The sequence below is a fragment of the Lygodium microphyllum genome, unplaced genomic scaffold (assembly GCF_053477565.2).
Source record: "Lygodium microphyllum isolate KBCC unplaced genomic scaffold, Lygodium_microphyllum_v1.1.10 scaffold_213, whole genome shotgun sequence".
In the NCBI taxonomy this organism is placed as follows: Eukaryota; Viridiplantae; Streptophyta; class Polypodiopsida; order Schizaeales; family Lygodiaceae; genus Lygodium; species Lygodium microphyllum.
The window spans coordinates 101,547-121,422 of NW_028229696.1; the positions used below are offsets into that span (position 1 = coordinate 101,547).

Below are 19,876 nucleotides of genomic sequence, written 5' to 3' on the forward strand. Positions count from 1 at the left end.
TCTAGTTGTTTTCTTGAAGGATCAGCTAACTTATTCCAAGGATACATCTCATTTCTTTAAATGCTTAAAATCAAGGTGTTAAATAAATGAATTTGACACTATCTCTTAAGAGTAAGGTTATTCCTTCAACAAAATCATTGCTTTAGAATTCAATAAGGCCACTTTTATGTAAGATAAAATAGTTAAGAAGTAAGGACAAAATTGACAAGTCAATTAAATCTACTTAGAAAATCTAAAAAATTATTTTGAAATCCATCTTGGGATTTTAAGTAAGAGAAATAGGAGTTTCTCACATTTTTTGAATTATTTAAATATGAAGTTAAAAATTTTAAATATTAGATATATAGTTAAAGACATCAGTGAATGTAAGTTGGGCTTATCCTAGGTTTTGATCAATCAAAAAAATGATGAGAAATACTGGGCATTACTAAATTATTATAAGGCACTTGAATGATCATTGATACCTTGTGGCCTTTGCTCATGTAAAAAATCAACTCAATGGATGGCCAAAAATTTTAGGAATCAACCTTAATTTTGAGAATAATTGACAAATTAAGTTGTAAGGCAATGTACAAAGAGTGAACCATTGATCAAGAGGTCAAGTTACTAGTTTACTTAAGAGTCCAATCCTAGCAAGAAAATGGTGTGGAACTTTTGACCTTTGCTTAGCTACTTTCACAAAAACTATAAATAGGAGGTCCCTCTCTCTCATTTTTCAATAGTTTCTTCTATCCCACCTTTAGACTCTACTAGGATATGTGCAACATGTAATGATAGATAATAGAATTATAGGTAAGGTAAAAATGGGGCACCTTTAGAAGAATCACTAAAATATAGGCATGAGAAGAAGAAGGACTATTTGGGGCACCATTGAAAGCAATGAAGGATATAAAACTAAAGTAGAAAAAGCCCACTCATGATAACCTCCAATTTCACTACCAAAAATGCTAAAAGAAGGTGTTCTACATCAGTAAAATATCTTATTTTATTCAAAATTTATGGCATACACACCTTTGTAAAATGCTTAGTCTCACATATTTTAATAATGAGATCATCATCATCATATCCTTGCATCTAGCCTCCTCTCATAGCTTAATACTTTGAATTATATCCCAAATTTGATCCTAAGGAGCCATGAAGTGATGACAACTACAAACATTATGATTGAAAATAAAGATATCAAAAGGACAAAAATCATTTAAATAAGTGTTTTTGTTCTCATGAATGATAGCCCCCGCATTCATTTCCATTTTTACTATGACATAGGCACATTAAATCACCATTAGATGTACTACCACTATTCTAAAAATATAATACAATTTGTTTTCATGATACCCCATGCAGTTTCTACTAACCACAAAACTAGTGCATAAACTAAATCAATTTATGACTAAAGCTAATCATGCCAGATTTTGGATTGATATGCCAAAAGTAGTGCATAAACTAAATCAATTGGATCGATCTGCCAAATTGAATTACCTAGAACTTGACTCAGCATTGGAACTCAATCTCATTGACCTAGCTCCTTGATTGGTCTATCAAATCAACAACAACCAAGAGCAACCATGATCCATATATTGAATTATTAGAGGCTTTGTTTAAAAGTTGATGAGAAAGGGCTATTTTATAATGGATTGTCAAGGCCTAGATATCTTAAATCGCCATCAAATCAACATCCATCATTTTTCCACAAATACATATTTATGCATACTAGCACATTAAAACACAATTGCAAATAGCTCAATCCAATGGAATCGATAGAATTTCCATAGCATACATACCAACTTACAAACATCATTGACTACAATAGCATCTTCCTCAAAGTAATAGACAATTTCTCAGTGATAAGAACCAAAATCATGTGTGCCGCTTGATAGAGCTAGTAATGAAGCCTACACTTTTAGAGATCAAGTTGTTTTTTGAGTTCAATTCAATACATCCCTTGTCAACTTAAAAATACATCACCTCCCCCCAAATGCATTATGCCTTCCCTATCAAATAACTTAAATAGGTATGTTCAAGATTATTGAAGTTGAGAGTCTAGTGAGATAAGGAGAGAAGTTGAGCTTTTATAAGCAACACAACTACTATCACCAATCACTTGGTGTGTCTCTATCTACAACATCACATAAATTGCCATCCTTGCATTTTCACCATAACTCAAACTTGCTCCATAAAAGAGCCAAAGGATGTAAACATGATCAATTTTTCTACATTGACAACATGGAATCTCCTAGTATCTACCACTTTTTGCACACTTTTGAAGACCACTTCAAGGTATGGATTCTTCTCGACACTCTCAAGAAAAGACCTCCCCCACACACGTGTGTGTGTGTGTGTGTGTGTGTGTGTGTGTGTGTGTGTGTGTGTGTGTGTGTGTGTGTGTGTGTGTGTGTGTGTGTGTGTGTGTGTGTGTGTGTGTGTGTGTGTGTGTGTGTGTGTGTGTGTGTGTGTGTGTGTGTGTGTGTGTGTGTGTGTGTGTGTGTGTGTGTGTGTGTGTGTGTGTGTGTGTGTGTGTGTGTGTGTGTGTGTGTGTGTGTGTGTGTGTGTGTGTGTGTGTGTGTGTGTGTGTGTGTGTGTGTGTGTGTGTGTGTGTGTGTGTGTGTGTGTGTGTGTGTGTGTGTGTGTGTGTGTGTGTGTGTGTGTGTGTGTGTGTGTGTGTGTGTGTGTGTGTGTGTGTGTGTGTGTGTGTGTGTGTGTGTGTGTGTGTGTGTGTGTGTGTGTGTGTGTGTGTGTGTGTGTGTGTGTGTGTGTGTGTGTGTGTGTGTGTGTGTGTGTGTGTGTGTGTGTGTGTGTGTGTGTGTGTGTGTGTGTGTGTGTGTGTGTGTGTGTGTGTGTGTGTGTGTGTGTGTGTGTGTGTGTGTGTGTGTGTGTGTGTGTGTGTGTGTGTGTGTGTGTGTGTGTGTGTGTGTGTGTGTGTGTGTGTGTGTGTGAAGAAATCATTATTGGCACATAGGAAAGCACTCAAAGGGGGAAAAATATTTTTGGATGAGGATCTTACTCCTATCCAAGTGGCACTAGAAGGAATATATGTAGGGTATTCTTGAAGCAAGGAAGGAATACTTGATGCTCCGCAATGATCTACATGACGATGCACAACCTGTGAGACCTTGCATATGACAGTTTGGAATTGTAATGTAACTTTGAGACTTGATGCAAGGTACTTTGAGGATACATTCCAAAACTCAGAGATTTGTATATAAACAAAGACACACCAGTGTGTGGGTAGTAGCTCACCTTATGTATGTGGATATCAGTGGGAGAACATATCAACCTGAGCCTAGGAGGCCTAGAGGGATAAGGGGGATCAAGTGGTGTAGCTACTTTGTTTAGAGAAGAGCTTTGAGATATGGTCCGTGTGGTGCATAGAGATGTGGAAACAAGATACATGTGAAGTAGAGTGTGTACAGATAGACCTAGGGACATCTACATTGCAATATGTTACTTCCCTCTAACACACTCTAAATTTGCCACTAGAGAGAGGTCCCCATATGCAACCCTCTATGAGAAATCATGAGATTCATGAGCATTGGGATGTCTTACTAGCAAGAGATTTCAATGCCCATACAAGAAATAGACAATTTGCTTTCTATGAGACAAGTAATGAAATGTTTTGAGAACTTGCACTGGATGAGCTAGGGTTACTTGGATTAGCCCAAGATCAAGAGTTAACAAAATATGGAATAGACCTACTAGCATTGCGGAGTGCACATAGTCTAGCTATCTAGAATGGACTCTCACAATGGCTAGGATCAGATAGTTTCACATGCTGGAATAGTAAGAGGAGCGAGTGCAGTGGATTACTTGATTGGTTCACCAAGCTTAATACCATATATCAAGAGTTTTGAGATCTTAAAATAGACCAATTGGCTTTGAAGCATATCATGCTAGTCTAACCTTCACAATGGCATGTCATCATACACAAGAGGTACAACCATATGTAACTAGATTTCCACATTATGATTTTGTGGAGGCACCCTCACATGTATATAATACTACACTTTGAAACACATTGATGGAGCTAGATCCACATATTTTGATGGATGCACTTACGAGAGATCTAGATGAAATATTACATAACAACCCATTCATTTCCACACATTATGCCATCTACTATATCACTACAATGCTCAAAATGGTTGGTATGATTATGAATTTATAGAAACACAAGCACACTCCAATGAGAAATAAGACTTAGAGTGTGCACACCTAGGCATGCTTGGACACTCTTCAAGTGCCTAGTGTAGAAAAAGAAATAGGAATAATTTAGCTAAATTGGAAGTTGAGATGTATTCTATGTTCTTAGGACAAGATAGCAAAATGGCATGGAGAAGACTTCATGAGAGTTAGCCCCCACCAATACAAATTACTAGAGCTGATGAGACTGGCATGGATATGCTTGCAGGTTGGAGCCTATACTCGGACTAGTTTCCTCTTGCCTTCTGAAGAACGACGACAATAATCCGAAAATCTAGCAAATGATAATGGCAATCTAGAAAATGAAAATAGCAATCCTGGCCCAAGGAGGTCAGTCATAAATATATGTATGTATCACATGGGTTAAACATAAGGTATTTTTAAAATACCATTTTTATACACATAAGGGTCCCATATAAAGGGGTTATTTACAAATTGAATAGAAAATGGTTATGTTTTATTAAAGAAAAATTCACAGATAACGATTTTTATAAATAGGCCTTGAATACACATGATATAGAGGGTATACATACAGTGAACTCCCCAAGAATCCTGGGCTCTACAAGGACAACACAATCCTCAATTGTAGGGGCAATCATTGAGGCTATATGAGAGAGAGAGAGAGTGTGTGTGTGTGTGTGAGAGAGAGAGATGAAATCAAATCAAATGCTTTGTTAATGTCTATAAGAGGCCAAAATGAGACATATAAGTCTAATAGTTACACCCAAAAAACCCTATGCTAGAACTGTCCAATAAAGTAATGGATTTCCATGAACTGTAAAAGGAGAAAAAAAATCTATACAAGCGTACAAAAACTATATAGCCAAAACTACAATGAGTCTAACTAGAATAAATACGATGACAAGATTAAGGGGTATGACTTCTTCCATTAACACTAATAATGATCCCCTATACCCCCCTTTACATGTGTCCTTGGCCCCTATTTGAGGTCTCAGACACCTAGATCGGCCAAGCTAGACTCTCGCTCTATCACAACTCCTCATCTAGGTATGAGCTATGATTGTGACTATGTCAAAGTCTCCTTGATACCCCCACTAGGTCTAGAATGGGATTGGGACTACTCTAGAATCCGCTAGACACGTGTGAAGAAATCTATAAGCTCCCTTTGGGTAGGCCTACAACAGCCTAATGCTTTGCGCTTGAGTAGTAGCCCAAACATTGCTAGTCAGTATAATCCATGAACCTTGATAGTAGCCCAAACATACTAATCAGTATAATCCATGATCCTCAACAGTGGTCCAAACATGTCTCTAAATAGATTATTGAAATCAACCTCGAATCTCCTAGTATGTTGGGCAACGAAAAATGCAGTGCTCCTCAATATCTAGCTCTAGCTAACATATTTTATATATATACTGCTTTAGGGGGATGGATATGTATCTACTGGTTTCAATCTCTAACTAGTGTGAGGAGGCCACATTTGACTCTATCGAATAGGTGGATATCCATATATGTCAAATAGACTATAAACCCATCCTCTATGGTATGAAGAAGATGCTCTTAATAAAAATCCATGTTCATCCCGAGTTCCTATACTAGTGCTATCCATGTCCTCCTAACATCTAACTAAGTGATTTCTATTTTGATAACTCTACCAATCTTTGGCTAGCATAGAGGAAGGGAGGGTGCATCAAGGAAGTCTAGAAAGGGGGCAATCTATCCATGTTGAAATCATGTAGCTCAATCCAACCATACATCTGTACATCTATCCATGTTGAAATCATGTAGCTCAATCTAGCCATACATCTGTGCATAGCAACAAGAGATATCTCCCTCTCTAGCTAGATGTTAAGAAGACTCAAGGGACAATCATGCATACATGTGTTGGTAAATCCCATTAACTATGTATCAACGATATTGATCGAGTAAGGGTAAGGGCCTCCATAGCTATAAATGTAGCCCTAGCTAAGCTGTGATGATCTCATGTGGGATTGAGGCCTTACACCTAATCAACCTAGAAATCATGGATACAAGAGTCCTCTCCATGAATGTCCACCTATCATAAATATTGCTAAATCTACTACGGTTGTTAAGACTAGGATTGCACTCCATATAGCAATGTGAATGTGACCAATGCATCAAATAGCTAGAGCTTAGTGCAAGGTTCCTAGAATTGTACTTATAAACACATCCTCTCCAAACCTCCTCGTGCTACTTACCCTCATATTAGCTAGTATCTGCCACCTCTCTCATGGAGAACATGGGAGTTGTGAATAGGACCCCTTGATATGTATAAGAGTTCACATACTCAATCTTATCCTATCCATATAAGTGAACTTAGGTGTTGACCTCCCAATCCACTGTGGTGTGATGTTAAATACCATAACCTTAGTTTTACCAAGGGTTCAAGGAAAGCTTGATATCTAGTGCATATTGATGCAATGCCTCCAAATGTCTTTGTAGTCCTTGTGGGGAATCGACTATCAATACAATGCCATCTTCATATGATAGGAGTGGTATCCAAGTTCTAGCTAGTAGCCTATATCTCCTCCCTATGAGATATAATTAGCAATAAATTTGTCAACCATAAGCCCTACCCTCCTCAATGATTTCTCAATGTGTGAGCATGTGGTCCAAAGTAGAGAAGCCCCTACTAAACCTAGCCTATCTGTATGCTCCACAACCCCACATCTTTTCCTAGTAACTCAACTCTTGCTCAATCCCTTCAAATATCTCCTCAAATGCTCCTATGTCCAAACATAATGCTCCACAACAGTGCCACACTTGTTGAGATGGCAACCTCAACATGTGTGGAAATTTATGATGGATTGCCTAGTTAGACGGGTCCGCACATCTACACTTAGCATATCAATTGTCGTTATGACTCTTACATGGCCATTGACTTATCACTTATTATATTTGGTTTGTTACACCTATCTACATTTGGCATAGTTATAGTGCCAGTCAATTAATGTAGTTTGTTATGGATTGTTTGACTTAATAGGCCACTTTCCTTGATGTTATACCTTATCTATACTTTGTGCACATTGAAAAGTGTGTGAAAGAAGAAGAAAAAACTAGCAAGGTAGCATTTTGGCCTCCATCTCTCTTCTTCTTCTCGCTTGTAGGTAGTTGAAGTTTGTAGTTGTTACTTGCCTAGGTGGGGTTGATATGGTGGATATGGAGCTTAAGGCTTGTAGGTGGTGGGCTGCGATCAATGGTAGGATGACAAATTGGAGAAGAATAAAGTTTGAATAAAAATGTAGATGTGGCCATAAATCTTGTTTATACAACTTGTCACACCAAGGTTCCAACTTCTTAGTACTCACCTAGGTGGGCTTTATATGGTGGATGTGGGGCTTAACATCTGTAGGTAATAGGTGGTGATCAATGGTGGAAGTATTGAAGTTGTAGTTGTTGGGAAGAAACACTTGGAAGTTCAAGTGGTGTTTTCAAAGGAAGGTTATGAGAGAGTTATTGATTACTTGTCATGTGTGTTTTCTTTAGAATTTGGGACATAATGCCTTGAGTTTTGGTGGTACTATCATAGGAAGGATATGATAAAGGTTTAGGATTACTCATTAGATGTCTTTTTTAATGTCATGGGGCAGTCATCAAAAAATGACAATGTCAAATGGTTTAGGAAGGATATGATAAAGGTTTTTGGATTACTGATTAGATGTCTTTTTTAACTTCATGGGGTAGTCATCGAAAGACAAGATTATCAAATGGTTTGTTGGTACTTAAGAGTTTCATTGGTATTGGCTCCATCGTGGCTTTGCTTCTCTCTCTATAGGAAGGGGTATTGAGGTGTGGTGGTGTATTATGGGAATTTGGTGCTTGCTATACCATGGACCCCATCATTCTCCCTCGACTCTATGTTGCAATATACGAGCGTCTTGATTGGGTTGCTCTCCAACTTGCCTATGTGGTTTGATGAAGGTGCAACAACCATAAATGTGTTGTCAAGGTGCTATATGTACTAGCTATGGCTATGAACTATGGTGCCCTTAAATCTAAACCCTTAGGAGCATTTGGAAGTTTGATTAGAAAGAATTTGAGAAGTCTATGATTAGAAGGGTGCCCTTAAACCTAAGACTTGCATTGTATGTGACATGAGAAACGAGCCTCCAAAGTATTTGGAAGTTTGATTAGAAGTGTAGAATATTTGGGGAAGTCAATGGTTAGAAGGGTTTATCCTAGCTTTTTGAAAGCTTGCAATAGACTTTCAATTGATTTGTTGCCACAACATGGTTGATGTAAATATTTCCTAATTAATAATATTCATTGCATTATTTTTAAAAATCCTTCCTATGATCAAATTGATTCAATATGAAGTAATATTGGTTAAGTTTAACAAATAAGCTATTATTTTACTATGTTATTTATAGAAATACCCATTGAGCACAAGCATTGTAGTTGTTTTTGAACAAGTAGGACACCATAGTGGGGATTAGGACTAAAAGGCCTTTTTTGTGGTTTTGATTTGGTTTTCATTTAGTTACAACATCCTTTCACAAAGTATGCTTTGTTTTTATAGAGGCATGTGAAGCATGGCCTAGCATGTCATGATAGATATTTTATGAAAAAACATCATCATAAAAATTATTATGGGTGCAAGACAAATGGCCATTAATTAAATTTGTTAGATGTTGAGGCATCAACCTACTTGATGTATCATCATGCTATTCTCATGTAGAATTCACAAACTAACTTCAATAAGTCTAAAAGACTACATATAAACCTTAGTCTAAGTAGTAAGCAATGGAGGCTTGTAGAGATGATGATTATGCTTATAATGGAGGGGAGGATCATCTAAATCAATGAATTGATAAGACAAAGGAGAGTCATTGCATTAAAAACAAGAAGGGGAAAGGAGTGCGGAGAAAAAGGGTGGGCCATCCCAATTGTTGAAGGAAACCATTTGTTTTGAGCATTTTCCCTAAATGTGGGTGGCTCAAAGAGGTGATTGCTAGACTTTGGTGTTCCCTTGAGGCCCCTTTTGGTCTTGTTAAGGATCCTTTTGGGTCACTTTCAAAGGTGTTTTAGGGTCAAGCTTAGTATTATCCTTCACCTTAAGGATGTCACTAATGTAATTATGTAAGGTAGCATGCAAGCCTACTATATGCGCCCACCAATTAACGATATCAATTAATGAGTGATTTTGTCCTAGCACATATCATCCATGGCTTCGGAAAGTCTTGATATAAATATTTTCAAGATTATATCTATTTAAAATCTTTAAGATTAATCTGCACAAACTTGCAACTCCTTTCATGCATCATGTGCACACACACACAACCTATATTGGCTTTTCCTCCACACATTTGTACATATGATTTGGACAAACCCCCCCCCCCCCCCCAACCTTGGTCCTTTCCCCATGAGGCCTATAAACTTTGCTTAGGTTTGTTACAAGAGGTTTTTCAAAGTTCGATCACCGCATTTTGGAGCTACTACCTTCCTTTTATGTCAAGGATTGAGAATATGTTTTCATTGTTGACTTATTACCTCACAATTTCAATCTACTCTCAAACTCTTGGTTATAAATGAACCTAGGTACTAACCTCCCAATCCATTGTGGTGTGATGTTAAATGCCATAACCTTGGTTTTTCCAAGGGTTCAATGAAAGCCTGATATCCAGTGCATATTGATGCAATGCCTCCAAATGTCTTTGTAGTCCTTGTGGGAAATCGACTATCAATACAATGCCATCTGCATATGATAGGAGTGGTATCCAAGTTCTAGCTAGTAGAGCTCCACTATCTCCTCCCTATGAGATATAACTAGCAATACCATCAATGTACAAGCCAAATAATGTCAGAGAGAGTAGAATATCTTAGAGTAGAATATCTTATTTCACTCCAATGATAGAATGAACAAGTGCAAAAAGGCCCTCAAGTGCTCATAGTTTCTCCATAAGCCTCTCATAAAGTGCCAAAACCCCCATACAAGTTCCTTAGGGACTCCCATATCATATAGTTTGCATCATAGCATGTTCCATGGTATTGTATCAAAAGGCTTGGGAAAGTCCACAAAGCAACAATAAATTTGTCAACCATGAGCCCTACCCTCCTCAATGATTTCTCAATGTGTGAGCATGTGGTCCAAAGTAGAGAAGCCCATGCTAAACCTAGCCTATCCCTATGCTCTACAACCCTGCATCTTTTCCTAGTGACTCAACTCTTGCTCAATCCCTTCGAATATGTACTCAAATGCTCCTATGTCTAAACATAATGCTCCACTACAGTGCCACACTTATTGAGATGGCAAGCTCAACATGTGTGGAAATTTATGATGAATTGCATGGTTAGACAGGTCCGCATGTCTACAATTAGCATATCAGTGGTCATTATGACTCTTACATGGCCATTGACTTATCACTTATTATATTTGGTTTGTTACACCTATCTACATCTGGCATAGTTATAGTGTTAGTCAATTAATGTAGTTTGTTATGCATTGTTTGACTTAGTAGGCCCCTTTCCTTGATGTTGTACCTTATCTATACTTTGTGTACATTGAAAAGTGTGTGAAAGAAGAAGAAAAAACTAGCAAGACAACATTTTTACCTCCATCTCTCTTCTTCTACTCTTCAGCGAGCTTTCTCTTGTGTATGGTGTGTTTTTGGTGCAACTGCTCAAGCAAGTCCTCCACCATGCGATTCATGACAACACTGCCATTAGTAGGCTAGTCCCATAAGTCTCACACTACGTCATTTGGTGGGCCTCTCAATAATCACAACTCTCTCGCCTCTATAGAAGGCCATCTTGCCTTCCTCTCTAGCTACCTTAATCCTTGGCATATACTCTTGCATTTGGGCTAGCTATGCCAATGTGAGGTCATCTCCTAAAAATGCATTCATGCCTTTTAAGTGTTTGACTCTAGGCTAGGAAATCCTTCTTCATCTCCATGGTGGGAAAGTGAAGTATGAGAGCATGCTCCTTTGAGCTTTCCCCTTTATTGTCATTATACATCTCTATATGTGGTGTCGTTGATGCTCATCATGTTATAAAGATCCTTGATGTCTTCCTCTACACACTTATAATTTCAATCTGGTTACCCAAACATAAAGTGCTCTCACTTTCCTCTTTTGTTTTTCTTCTAGAGTGCTATTAATGATAGTTGTGGTATGTGTATGCTAGTCCTTCTTGTATATGTTGCTTACTCTAAAAGAAGTACAACTAGTTTACAATATCATATCAATGAGGAACTAGTTTGAAGATTGATTAGAATTGAATAAGATAGATTAGAAATAAGCTCTGAACAAAGTAAAACATAGGAAAGAAATCATACAAAAATTAAACCACCAATCTTCTATCAACATCATTGTGATTGGAAAATTCATATGTGCTTCCATTTGATCAATTGTGATTTGGGAACATCTTCTTGAAGGATGTATATGTGCTCGAAAAGAAGGTAACAAAACAAGCATGCAAGCTTAGGTAGGCAATATTGAGCATGCAAATTTAGGCAAGCAGGCACTCTCAAGCTCTTAGTAGGTAGATTCAAGCTACCATCAAACACTCTCAAGCCTCTAGTAGGCACTCTTAAGCTAGCAGGCTTAGGTTTAGTATACTTGAGTCCAAGTATGATAGATTAAGTGTTAGATATGCTCAATGTGCTATCCTCGTAACATGCCATTGATGATCCATGGTGCTCTAAGTTGTAAGGCCCCCATTCCCACAATTAGTAGCATGATTCCCTATTGTTTGCAGCATTGCCTTCATCAGCCTACACATACCATGAGTGTCTACTATCATGTCCCATTCCATCATCATAACCCATCTTCACAATTTGCATCACCATAATCTTCTTCATTGTGGCCTATAAGTTGACCATAAACAATCGAGGAGTTCTACAATATCTTTTGCAAGCTACACATAGCCATCTCTAGTTTATCACAACATGATTGGAAACTACTTCCTCAATAGGACACATGATGTGAGATGCATGAAAGACCCCATCTAATAGACATGACCTCAAATAAGGCTTACCTACAAGGAAGTTAGGGCTACTAACATAGCCACCCATCTATGTTGTTATCAATAGGATTCATCTCCAAAGCTTTTCTATTGTGAAAGCTTCTTAGGAGAAGCATCCACATGCTAGGATTGCAAAACAATGAAAAAAAGTGCATTTACCTACACAGACTTGTTGAATTAGGGTGATAACGAGAAAGAATAAAAAAGAGAAGGACATCAAGGGCTACTTGAATTAGGGTGTTAAAGAAGAAAGAAGCAAAAAGAGAAGCAGATAAAGGGCTAGAGAAAGAAGAGGAGATCCATCCACATCTACAAGCCCGCATCTAACATATATCACACCATCCATGCAAATGTACTTTTTGAGCTCTTCCTCTGTTTGAGTTTTACCTTGTTTGATTGTTTCATTAATGGATAGAAAGCATTAAGAAAATGGAAAAACTCTAAAAGTCATAGTCTACCTCTCTTCGTACTCATCCACTCAAGCTTACCCACTTAAGCCTACCCATCTAGCCTACCTTACTTGCCTAAGAGTATAACTTAGGTAGACCCAAGATTACCTACACCTATGCTTTTCTAAACTAATTGCTTGCATCCAGACTTGCCTAAGAGTGCCTCTCATGATTGTTTGTGCCTTAGAGTGCTTACTAAATCTCAAGGCTACCTCCACATAGGCTTCCTTACACATTCAATCTCAAGCTTGACCCTCTAACTCAAGCCCACCTAATCAGACTAAATTGGACTAAGGCTACTACTCTCTCAGCCTTGTGTCACTTTACCTACTATGCCTTGCCCTATCATGTGTGCTCTGCGATGATTTATCAAGGCATGGTCTATTTTCCTAGTTTACAATAATAGTTTCTTTTGCCTTGGTGAGTTTAGTGATTTGTGCCTTCATGCTCCATATCTATCTCATCAACTCACGAAGGATCACTAATTCAAAAGAATGTGATTCCTCTATCACTTTCACTTTTCCTTTAGAGGTCTCTCCCCTTTCTATTAGAATCTCAACTATCTATTGTGAGATAATCTAATCCTTTTTGTGCATTGCCTCTTCAATGGAAGCCCTTATTTCCCACTTATACTCTTCTTGGATTTGCTTCATCCTATCTTCCAACTTTTTACATTCTTTCTTTAACCTCTTTTTAGTAGCTTGAATGATGATTCATGCTTGTCTTCTGTTTCTCCTTCATCAAAATCTCTTGATGATGAGATCAACTTTATTTCTTCTCTTTGTTCTTTTTTTCATTTTTCTAGCTTGTGAGTAGGGTTAGGGTTTTCAATCTCTTCCCTATGCCTTTTTTCATTTTTTTATTGTTATACCCTCCAGTCCAAACCTTTAGTAGTGTGGAGATGGGGGCACGTATTGTGATGGCATGATTTCTTGCAAGGGTACTTGTTATAATATCCAAGATACATGCTCGACTTTCTTATATGCTTAATATATATATGGTGAATATTATGTTGGCATAGAGAGAGAACAGATGAGAGAAAAGAAAGATGTAGAGAGAGAGGGAGATAGAGAAATTGACAACACACTAGGGACTTGAAGATGGGCTAGTCCCCCCCTTGTGGAGTTATATTATTGACAAGGAGTAAGCTCCTCCATTACACATAAACCAGTTCTTACTTATAGATCTTGGAGATAAGATCACGGTTCCTTGCACGGTATACAACTAGCTAACACTTGCACAACTTGGAACTTGGCACCTTTTGATCCTTATTGAGTCTCCTTCTCTCCTACACAATATGTGTAGGGCTCTCCTCTTAGCGCTTGATTTCAGCAGAGCTTCTGCAACACTTGCACCTTCTCTTCTCCTCGTGGAACTTGATTTCAACAGAGCTTCCGCAGCACTTGCACCTTCTCTTCTCCTCTTGGAACTTGATTTCAGCGGAGCTTCCATAGCATTTGATTTCAGCGGAGCTTCTGCAGTACTTGCACCTTCTCTTCTCCTCTTGGATACATGCAAAGTGATGCTCCCTTTACCTCTCTCACACCCAAGGAGAGCCTCCTCTTTTATAGGCTTTCCAGAGCTTCTCTTCTTGGAGAGAGACTTGAGTTGATCTTCATGCAAGATGTGGCTATTATAGGACCTACTCTGCAGCACTAATGTCAAGATATGACTCATAATAGTTGGTGGGCTTTCTGTCTTCTTTCGTGCCGCCCGTCAGGGTATGTGCAGAAGTGCCTGCACCTTGGGGGATGCAGATCCAGAACTCTGCTCAGACTGTGCCGCAGTTTGGCACCATGTCCTTGCCTATCATGCAGAGACACCCCCCTCTCTCTCCCATCATGAGCCTGGCATGGCGGGTTCTATACAAAGGGCATTTGGGAAAGTAGTGGGTAACCCTCTGTTTAATGGACTCTCCGCTCAGCATGCAGGTCTCGGACCTATTGGGCAGCATGCAGAACACAGAAGAGGAGATGGACTGTCCTCAGGATCTCGAACCGTCCACCTGGGAGGCTTTGTAGAACAGCTGGCAGGTAGCAGTTTTAGAAGCCCTGCGTTCCAAAGGGAGAGTTTCCAAGAAACTGAGGGATCTGACGACTTCTCAACTCCTCGAAGTCAGCTGCGTCTTCCTCAATGAAGCGAATATCAGACTCAAGCAGGAATGCAAAAAGGGCAGTAGGACTCCGCCACCCCCCCAAAGCGCCTCCGGAATCTGGCCAATCATCCAATCCAACAGGTATGTCAGGTACACAATTCTGTCTCTCTGTCCCTGCTATTGAGTTGAAGAAATTCACTGTCTCTTATCAGTCTAGAGTGTTGATCGGACTGTGTCATGGGGCATGTCCCCCCATGGATTTTCTACGTAACTGGGTTAAGCTAAATTGGGAACCTATTGGGGGGAAGCCCATTGCTATCCAATACTTCCCAAACAACTACTTCTTCTTCCTGTTTGAAAATGAGCATACAGTCCTTACCCTCCTTAGCCATGGACAATGGATGCTTAGAAGCTCTCCATTGTCCCTCTTCAAGTGGTCTCCAGAGTTCAACCCCTTTGATCCCAAACCGACATGCGTCCCGATTTGGGTCGAATTCCCAAACTTGCCGTTACACTTATACCCCTTCCTGAAAACCTTAGCCACCCCCCTGGGTAGACTGTTAGGGCAAAGACCCTACACGGACATTAACCTGCGGTGGCACCCCCAGCTTCTAATAGAAATAGACCTAAGCAAAACCCTAATTGATTCGTTGCTGATTACTAACACAGAGGGCAACTTTGTGAAGAACCAACCTATCCTGTATAAGAATCTCCCTAATGCCTGTTTCAAGTGCCTCAAAACGGGACATTTTATTCGAAACTGCCCTGAATATTGGAAGGATAGAGTGAGTCTAGAACCCAACAAGGTGAATCCCCATCCTAAAACCGGTGACCCACAAGATGATGGGTTCCAATTGGTCAGTAGGAAGGGTAGACAATACTCAGCATATAAATCCTTGGACATCAGGATAGAACCTGGGGAGATCCAACTGCAACCTGACCTACAAAGAATCAAGCAAGAACTTAGATATGCTGAAGAAAAAGAAGCTATGGACATACAACTCTTCACTAGGCAATGGTGGGCTGGCAAAGCAGATAAACCCACCAAAGACATGTTCCAAGTCCTTTAAAAAAGAAAGGATAGAGACTCCATCCCTTTGCTGAGAAAGGAAGATGGCACACATGCACAAAACAATGGTGAGAATCTCCTTATAGCCAAGGAATTCTTCTCTAAAATGTTTAGCTCCCCTACAGAGAGCTCACTAGAAGAGATAACTGCCAAGGCTAAGATAGCGATGGCTAGGAGGAAAGTTGTCCCTCCAAGCTTGGCTGAGGTTCTAGATGGGGAGCTCTCAGCTATTGAGATCAGTGATGCCATTGACTCTCTAGCATCAGGGAAAAGCCCAGGGCTTGATGGCCTTCCGAATGAATTCTTCAAAGAATTCAAAGACTTTCTTATTCCGCCCCTTCTCATGGTATGGAGAGAATCCCTAAAATTTGGAGCCTTGCCTCACACAATCAATGAAGGGGTAGTCAAGCTAATCCATAAGAGAGATGACAAAGAGCTCCTAGCTAATTGGAGACCCATCACTTGTCTCACATCAGCATATAAGGTCTTTGCTAAAGCACAACTTGATCACTGGATAAGAAAAGAACAAAAGGGGTTCATTAAAGGGAGATACATCCTAGACTCAACAATTGCCCTATGGGAAGGCATTGAACAAGCCCAAAAAACTAACCAAGATTTTGTGTTCTTCAAGATTGATTTTGACAAAGCTTATGATAGGTTAGAATGGGATTTTATCCTTCAATCCCTCCATGATATGGGGCTGGGGAGAAAGTTCATCAAATATGTTAGTACCCTTTTTGGTAATGCTTCCACAAGAATAGCCATGAATGGGGAGATGACTGACTCTTTTCCCTTGAGGAGATCCATCAGGCAGGGTTGCCCTCTCGCTCCCTTACTGTTTGCCATTGCAGCTGATGCACTAGGGTGGCTCATTCAAGCTGAGATTGATAAGGGCAATATTAAAGGTATCAAACTCCTCGACAACAAAGACATGGTTCTCAACCAGTTTACTGATGATACAAATAGTACGGTAAATAATGATCTAGTCTCATTGGTGGCCTTTTGGAACTGCTTGCAAACCTTTTGCAAGGCTTCTGGCTCTATGATCAACCCCAACAAAACAGGAATTAAAACACTAATCAGTCCTTGTCCTAGTTGGCTCTTGGCTGAAGGATGCAAAAAGCTGGAAACAGGTAAAGTTTTTAGACTTTTAGGCATACCCATGGGATTTGGAATCTCAATGAAACAAAGATGGGACTGGGCCTTGGAAAAAGTCAGGGGTAAGTTTGAAAAATGGAAGGGGCTACAGCTCAATATGGTTGGAAGATGTATGGTTCTTAAACACATACTAATTCCATCCACAATCTGCTTTTTGGCTTGCTAGAAACCTTCTAAGGCAAGAATGAAGCAACTAGAGCAACTAGGGAGAAACTTTCTTTGAAGTGGAGATGGGGAAAAATTCAAGGTACCTAAAGTATCTTGGGCTATATGCACTACACCTAAGAAATCAGGAGATCTTGGTCTTCCCAATCCTAGCATTCTGGCTGACAAACTGGCAGCCAAATGGATAGCAAGAAGCATCATAAGGGAAGAAGAGGACTGGACAACTTTAATCAAGGCAGCCACTGGCAAATTTCAGGTAAAGGGCTGCCCGAAATGGAAAGGCCTAGACCCACTGACAATAACTATATGTCCTGTCAATCTAAAACCTAAAGGTTGCTCACCTCTGGCAAAAGGACTCTGGGAGGCCTGGTTCAAGTACAAAAACCTATTAATACCCTCTCCCCACCCCAACCTCACTCTACATTGGTGTTCCAAAGACTCCATCTGGTTCAGCTTCCATAAGGGAGCTATTCCAGACAACCAGTTAAACTTCGCCTATAAGCTCTTCAAGAAAGGAATTAGAAGCTGGAGGGACATTTGGGATCCAGCCCTTAAAAAGTGGATGACTGGGACACAACTAAAACAGAAATTCAAACTAAAAAGACAGGAATTGGACCCGATAACTGAAAGGGTACTCTTGTGGGGATCTAACATGCCGGTTATGAGCAATCTCAACCACCACTTCAATCACAGGGGGATCAGGTTGTTGGGGGACAAACCGCTATTACCCCTACCTGACTTAATAAATAGCAATGCTCCACTCTGTAATAAACTGAATAACAGGTGGCATATTAATTTGGTAGTAGCACAGTGGAATTATAGGTTTAATAACATTTGGGCTCCCTCTATTCAACCAAAGATGTCCTGTTTGATGTGGCTCATTACCCTCAAAAGTCTGTGGACTAATAGGAGAGCACTCAAAGCTGGTCTGGGGAATGGGCTGTGCACAAGGTGTGGCCAGCAGGTAGAATCAATTTCACATATTTTCTTTAACTGTACTAAAAATGCTAATATTTGGTGTTTTCTGCAGGTCATTGTCTTCAAGTATCACCCCACTAAACTCATCTGGAAGGAGGTGTTACTGGTGGAAATATATGGTCTCCCTCCCCCAATTTGGAATTGGATCAAAAGCTATTACTTGTGGCACATTTGGATAAGCAGGAACAAGAAAATGTTTGAAAAAACTGATGTGGATCCTATACATGGCCTGAAATTTGATCTTTTTTTTCAGGTTGAGAAAGGCACAGCTACCATTCTCAAATAGCATGAAGATAGCTTAAAGGAGGGACTAGAGACTTCAGCCTCCAATGTGGATTTGGCAGCAATACTTCTGGATATCAAGAAGAAGGCTGTACAATGAATTAGGATTATTAGGGTTTACAATTCTGATGCTTCAGACCTTTTATGGTCTGTTGGTTTTGTACAGCTGACTATTTGTCCACCTAAGCAATGGTAGCTTCCCAGTTTTGAAGTAGCACTTAATCAACCAGCTGTAAAACTTTCTATTCTATTTTAATACATCTTTATAGCTTCCTGCAAAAAAAAAAAAAAAACTAATGTCAAGATATCTCTCTGTGTGTTTCTCGGATGAAAAAACGTCCAACACAAAAGTTGTAGATCTCATTGTTTCTGATAACCCATCACAAGCCATTTTTAGAGATCTCCTTTCTATCGCAAGATCTTTTAAAAATGGATTCACCATGTCTTAAAAAAAAAACAGATTCTCAAACTTGTACTCTTAACTTGTGGTCCATGCAACCACCTTAAGGAGAGTTTTAAATTGCCTTGGGCCTCAACCTTAAGATTGACTTCCACATAAAAGCTTGTGTCATTTTAGACCTTAGAAAGAGAAAATCACTTGTCTCCTCACTTCCAGAGAATCACTTCTCTTATCTTTCTTAATGAGAGAATTACCTCTCTTGTCTTTCTTAATGAAAGAAAATACCTTAAACCTTGACTTGTAAGGGAGAGGATGACCCCAAATGAATGCAATGCTCATTACACACAAGTTAACGTTCTCAAGCATCCACGGATGCACACATAAATACATATACACAATGCTAATGCACTTTCTCTTCTTAGAACTTAATCCATCTTTATTTATGTGTAACTCCTTGGTTCTTGTGTACCCTCTTACACTTGGCAGACACTTCTTTCCCCCTTCATAACTTGTACTACCTATACCAGATATCCCCGTCACAGTGCTCTAATCACCCCATTAAGTGATGCACTGGGAATACAAGGGGGGGGGGAGAGAGAGAGAGAGAGAGAGAGAGAGAGAGAGAGAGAGAGAGAGAGAGAGAGAGAGAGAGAACATGGAGAGAGAATTATAGAGAGGAAAGGTACAATTTAAAGAGAGAGAGAGAGAAGAAAAAATAGAGGTGAGAGAGAGAATAATAGAGAGGAGATATAAAATTTAAAAGAGAATGAGAGAGAGAGAAGAAGGAAATAAAAGGAAAAAAGAGGAGAGGGAGAGAAGGAAAAGCGAGGAGAATAAAAGGGGAGAGAGAGAGAGAGAGAGAGAGAGAGAGAGAGAGAGAGAGAGAGAGAGAGAGAGAGAGAGAGAGAGAGAGAGAGAGAGAGAACATGGAGAGAGAATTATAGAGAGGAAAGGTACAATTTAAAGAGAGAGAGAGAGAAGAAAAAATAGAGGTGAGAGAGAGAATAATAGAGAGGAGATATAAAATTTAAAAGAGAATGAGAGAGAGAGAAGAAGGAAATAAAAGGAAAAAAGAGGAGAGGGAGAGAAGGAAAAGCGAGGAGAATAAAAGGGGAGAGAGAGAGAGAGAGAGAGAG

The 19,876-nt window shown here is 39.4% G+C and overlaps 1 protein-coding gene across 2 annotated transcripts in view; it reads left to right on the forward strand.

The window, feature by feature from the left end:
• The window catches only part of LOC148008294 (hexokinase-1-like), a 62,841-nt gene extending 44,482 nt beyond the window's left edge, over positions 1-18,359 (forward strand). The window contains exons 10-11 of one of the 2 annotated variants that reach the window (XM_087674342.1): positions 18,111-18,177; positions 18,312-18,331. In XM_087674342.1, the coding sequence (XP_087530468.1) occupies positions 18,111-18,177; positions 18,312-18,316 (72 nt within the window). In that variant the 3' untranslated portion in view covers positions 18,317-18,331. Of the gene's footprint in view, positions 1-18,110; positions 18,178-18,311 lie in introns of both variants that reach the window. The other variant, XM_087674343.1, reaches the window with a different exon arrangement.
• Positions 18,360-19,876: the final 1,517 nt, after the last annotated feature.